This window comes from Aythya ferina (assembly GCF_964211825.1).
Source record: "Aythya ferina genome assembly, chromosome: 2".
NCBI classification, from domain to species: Eukaryota; Metazoa; Chordata; class Aves; order Anseriformes; family Anatidae; genus Aythya; species Aythya ferina.
In genome coordinates, this window is record NC_140297.1 from 62,337,964 (window position 1) to 62,344,031 (window position 6,068).

Below are 6,068 nucleotides of genomic sequence, written 5' to 3' on the forward strand. Positions count from 1 at the left end.
AGATAAACCCGCTGCAGGAAGAAGTCAGACTCCAAGGCACCAGCCAGCCCGCACAGCGAGCCAGCAGGCGATGCCAACGCTGCCCAATGCTCTTAGCAGAGCCCCCCTCAGAGCCCCCCAAGGCTGCTAGGGCAGCCAGCAGCCCCTTCCCTGGGGGCTGCGGAGGCCACGGGGGCTCCCCGCGGGGTCCCCCTCCGGTCCCCCGAGCCCCCCGCACCCACCTCGCAGCCGTTCTCCGCAGACGCGCAGCAGACCCAGGGGGCCGCGGCCCAGCGCGTCCCGCAGCCGGCCGGCCGCCGCCGCCTCCCTGCAGCCTCTCGGGGGCTCGCTCCGGCCGCCCCGCCGCCCGCCGCCTCCCTTCCGCACGCCGCGGGCCCCGCCGGGGACCTGCCTGCCGGGGGAGCGAGCCGGCCGGCCGCGGCCACTGCGGGGGCTGCCGCCCGGCGAGCGCTGCCCGGGCTTGAGCGGCGGCGACTCTTTGTTCCCGCCTCGGCTCGGGACTGCCATCTCCGCATAGTCCCTGACGGGCCGCGCCGGCAACGGGGCGCTCCTCCCTCCCCGAGACGCTTCCCCCACCCCCGGGCAGGGCCTCGGGGCGGAGCGGCAAGGGGAAGGGAACGGGACTCGGCTCGGCGGGGCTGGGCTCCGCCCGGCCGCGGACACGTAGGACCGGGGGCGGTGCTCCCCCGCTAACGGCCGCCCTCCGACCCCCACCGCCCGCCCGCCGCTGAGGCAGGCGCCGCCCCGCAGCGCAACGGCCGGGCGCAACCCTGCCGCGGCCCGCAGGGCTCGGCTCCGCCTGTTGCCGCCTCCCGCAGGGGCAGCCGCGGTTCTTTCACCGCCTCGTCCTGTCCCCACGCTTGTGTTTTTTATCCTCTCCCGCTCCTAGTTCCTCAAGCATCGCCTCGGTTAATTCCTGTGCCCTCATGAGGGAGATGTGTCTGGAGGGTCCCCCGTCCTCTCACCTAATTCCCGTCGTGGTGGCAGCCAGAAGGTGGTTTGGCTCGGGGTAGCCCAGCCATATAAAACAACACCAGCAACTCTTCCTGCTCCTGCTCCTGCCTCTCTCCCTTCTTTAGGGAGTTTAAGCGTGGAGGTGTGACAATAACACACTTAGCTGTGGACTTGACCTCTGCCACAGCCCCACACAGCTCCCCTCCAGCCCCTGGCAAAGCAAGTCCACCGGCAGCCTCCAGCTCCTGCCAGGACACATCTCTGGGTTTGGAGGTTAAAAATCATCAAGAGCCACCGCTCTGAAGTAATATTTAGAGAATGAAGCACCGATCCGCACTTGGGATTTCATTTAAGGCATGCAATCACATGTTTAGTCAGAAATAAAAACTCCATTGCTGGCCTACAGCAGCCTACGTTAGCTGAGGTTGGCCCAAAGACTGTAGTCTCCTTACATTTATAGCAAGAGGTTGGTGTTTCTCTCGGGTGGACCTCACGGATGTCAAGGTTTCACTGCTATGCTTTACAGCTGGGGTGCTGGGGTGCCTGGCTGGCTTATGTACCAGCCCAGGCCCTCCTCTTCCCTGAGGGGAGACTTCTGTACAACTTTCTGAAGTGGTTTTTACCAGTAAATCAGGGCAGCAATTACGACTCCCACACTAACACCCAGAATTACCGTTCTGTTAAGGGTGATGAACGCACAGCACGACTGGCAGACGGCACCCAGCTACAGCAAAACTGCCTGTCCTCTTCCTACCTGTGCTTTTCTGCATGGCACACAACAGTGGTCAGTGACTCATCCAACACTGATAAACAAATTTAATTACCTCTCTTTGACAAAGTTGATTAAATAGAGCAGACTGATCCATTTGACACTTTTCTCTCTGCCACCCTTTTATTTTTTCCCCTGCAACACCTTTCTCAACCATACATACTTCTTGCTTCCCTGGTGCACTTTATTTCTGTCTTTACACTTTTTTTTTTTTTTTTGTCCCTGTTCTCTCTTCATCACCCTGTATTCACAGGTCTTCTACTCATGAGTTTTGGGCATGTTTGAAACATTTCAAACTATGTTTGATCACTATACAGTCAGACTGTTAGCACGGGAAGGTAGTTTTGGTCCAGATTCACCTATCAAGGTAGAAGATACATGAGAAAAGGATTGCCTTTGCTGTCTTTGCAATAGTAGGAATGTTGTTACCACAATAATAGTGTAAAGATTAAAAAAAAAAAAAAAAAAAAAAAAAGTTGTGAAAGTCTGTGGGACTGACAGAGGGCCTATCTGTCCACAAATACTCAGCTCCACATTTGTTGCCCTGTTGACAAAAAATCAGTGTTTTACCCACAAGTATTTTGGAAGGTAATTTCAAACAGTAAGTGTTACATTTATCTTGAAAAAAAATGAGCAAGGCAAGGCTCACAGGAAGAAATATCTTTCATTTGGCCACCTGATGCAGTTACATAAAACAAACAGTCCCCCACAGGGCCTATTATAACACAGGGCCTTCTTCAAACATGAATTACCTGTAACAGATTAATACTACAAGAAACATTTATCTGTGCTTATTATATACTAAATAGAAATAAAAGTGTAAAAAGAACACTCTCTGAACATTTGAAGACTACATACTCTTTTCCCTACTGCTTTCCAAGTAACTAACAGAAAGAGTTCCCCAAACCATTCATCTTTATATCTGATTTTTGTCATGCAGCTTTGCCATAAATTTAGTAACCAGAGGAGCTGGCTGAGTGGTTGAAATGTACAGTCTCCAGATAGTTAAGGAGTTCTGCATTTAATTGGCATAGAAAAAGACCTCTATGATATATTTTGCTGATTTTTAACTCCAGAAACCTATTTTTACATTTTGCCAAAATCAATACAGTCAAGGAGCTCTTAGTAACTGGAAGGGCTGAGATTATTAAGGTTCAAATGATTGCTGTGGGATGGCTAGACTATTAAGATTAACTGGGCCTGCTCCAGCCTGCAGCAAATCGATTACCTTCAGGCTCTTTTCTTCTATTAAAACTCTTCAGGCAATTTATAGCAAAAGATACCACCCACAGAACATGATTACAAAGGCACTTACTAGTAAACTAAACAACTCAATTTACAAAGTTATTGTGAGAATGCAAGACAGAGCATTAGTTTCTTAAATGTAGATGAATCCATTTTCAGCAACTATGAATTGCAGAAGAAAACCTTCAACACTGCTTCAAAAGAGCTGCAGTAGAGTAGTACACCTAAAAATAAAATGACACTTTCTTCAATCTGTAGAAGAAACAAGTAATACAAAACAAACTAGGTTTATATCACCAGAAGAATTGTATATTTTTCCAGAAGCTCTGTTTATTTCAAACACTGTGTTTCATACATGGTAGCTCATCTCTAATCCTGCAGATCAGACAAAGGAGTGATCTCAGTAAGCCAGCACATAGCTTGCTATATAGAACAAAAAGCGGGGAAAAAATGAAATGTGATAACTCAGAGTAAATCTGATTTCTCTTAACTCTTGGTGGTGCTGAAGGGTATACTAGGTCATCACAGTGACATCGTCTTAATAAGATGTCCTGGTTTCAGTTAGAACAGAATTAATTTTCTTCCTAGTAGCTGGTGGAATGCTGTGTTTTGGCTTAGGATGAGAAGAGTGCTGATAACACCCCGATGTTTTAATTGTTGCAGAGCAGTGCTTATACTAAACCAAGGACATCTCAGCTTCTTGCTCTGTCCTGCCAACAGGCAGGCTGGGGGTGCAGTAAGAGCTGGAAGGGGACAGACCCAGGACAGGTGACCCAAACTAGCCAAAGGGGTACTCCATACTATCTGATGTCATGCTAAACAATATATAGGGGTGGCTAGCCAGGGAAGGGGGCCAGACGGTTCGGGGTTAGGCTGGGCATCGGTTAGCGGGTGGTGAGCAATTGCATTGTGCATCACTTGTTTGTACATATTATTATTAGTAGTAGTACTATTATCATTATTGTATTATTATTATTATTTTCCTGTCTTATTAAACTGTCTTTATCTCAACTCACAGGCTTCACTTTCCATTTCTCTCCCCCGTCCTAGAGAGGGAGGGGGGAGGGTGAGTGAACGGCTGCATGTTTTTTAGCTGCCAGCTGGGTTAAACCACGACATAAGATTATCCTAACTTCTTTTGCCCAAGAGTAGCAAAATCTGTAAGATGGTATTCCACAGTTTCTGCTGTCCCAGAACAAAGCACACCCTGGACCACAACATTTGTGTTTCTGTTAAATAGTCCATTTCTCCCTGACCATGCGTTTTCCATGAGTGATCACAGGGACTGTCCCTTCACATTTCAAAATCGCCCTGCCAGATTTCAGCAGCCTCAGGATGCTGAGGTGGATGGTGTTTCTGACACACTCTCCACGGAGATAGCCCACAGTCCTCAAATAAAATACATTGGTTTGGTAGTTCCTGCACATCCTCTCTCAGCATTTGTGCATATCCAGTGTCCTGAGGAACACCTTGTCATCAAACAGTCCAGAACTTCTTTTCCTCCACTCATGTTCATCTTCTGTACTGTTTCTTGCCACCAGTTATCTCGCTCTTCCTCTTGCCTCAAACAAGACCCTCACTTTGCAGTTTATTGTTGGTGCTAAGCCCTTCTCTCTCCCAAGGTGATCTGAATGACAGTACTCATTGACAATCCTTTTATGTACCCATAACAATGTTTCTTGTACTGCTCTGCATTGTTCCAGTGGCACTGCTTGAGAGTATGTTGTGCAAATTCTACAGCAAGGGAAAGGTTAATCTGCCATTGCCAGCTAACACAGGGCTTTGCTTCTATCAAGTTTTTGTTAAGCCCCCACACTTTCACACATTCAGCAGCATACTTAATAATAGAAGGACTGCAATGTAGCAAATTAGGGCACTCTAGGCTCCCTTTACTGGGTTTATTTAATCCAAGGTTAGCACGTAATGACAGCATAACCTGTAAAGTATGTCTCCTCAACCAACAAATGTAGGACTACTACCTGGTTAGATGTACTCGACCTAGCATTAAACTAGCTATTTTGAGAATTGACAGTGACATAACTATAGCAATGCAGAGCTCAGAGCCCCAGGTAAATAAATACCCAGGCAGTTAGAGCATTTTGAGCTCCATACCATATGGCTATGTCTGACAACTAGCTATTAATCCTGCTTGAGCTTCAGACAAAGAGCAGGCAAATTCCTACCTAAGGAAAGGACTTCATGGGAATGGAAGTAGCTGGGACCACTTCTGGTGAAGACTGGGCCAGGTAGAAGTGTGGATGCCCGAGGAGTCTCTCAAGGCAGAAATAAAGGAGCAGGATTGCCCTCAGAGCTTATGCATGAAGGAATCTGCCAGGGAAGATAAAAGAAGAACATGGTGGCAGACCAGTCATAACTTGTACCCTGGTCTATTTAATGACCCTGTGGGGCCAATTCTCTTCCTGCAGGATACAGAAATCCCCTCTTACGTTAACTCCCTTAAACATGCATTGTATGTAAAGAGGGAAAAATGGTCTCCTGGTGAGTTAGTAACAGAGCAGCCTGATCTCTGCTTGCTCATCGCTTCATCTCTGTTCTCTCACCTTTAAAGTTGCAGTTTCATTTTTAAATGTATAACTGGAGCATCTACGCCTTTATGGCAGATTTCATATACAAGCGAAAGCTCATTTCTGCTAGGAACAAGTGAGAACAATTTACTCAGCTTGCCTGAAATCCCATTTTAAAATGAGACGTCCTGAAGACCCTTCTTTGTTTGACCCTAAATTTACCTCCTTCATTTCTATAGGGATGATTGCAAGCCTCAAACTGCCTGCTGCCAAAATAGCACCAAGGAACATTAGTCACTCAATTATTCTCCACCATCTGATTTCTTGGTTTTCAGTTTCCAGTGCCATTTTCATGCTACCTTTAAATGCTTGAGAGCCTGTAGCTGTGAAGCAAACAAATAACCACGGGTAATTAAAGAAAAAAAGAACAAGAAATACTATGAATATCAGGAAAAGGATGCAAGCTACACCAGGAACCTTTTAGGTCTGACATATCTCCAGTTACCCTTCCTTCATTGCTGCAGAGAGAACGACTGCAGCAGCACAGCCTTCCACTTGCCCTGCTGAGCAGCCGA

At 47.6% G+C, this 6,068-nt stretch overlaps 1 protein-coding gene across 1 annotated transcript in view; it reads right to left on the minus strand.

Moving 5' to 3' along the window:
* The window catches only part of DPY19L1 (dpy-19 like C-mannosyltransferase 1), a 50,345-nt gene extending 49,788 nt beyond the window's left edge, over positions 1 to 557 (minus strand). Inside the window, exon 1 of the mRNA XM_084510096.1 lies at positions 222 to 557. Within this exon, the coding sequence (XP_084366222.1) occupies positions 222 to 507 (286 nt within the window). The 5' untranslated portion in view covers positions 508 to 557. The remainder of the gene's footprint in view (positions 1 to 221) is intronic.
* Between the last annotated feature and the right edge of the window lie 5,511 nt (positions 558 to 6,068).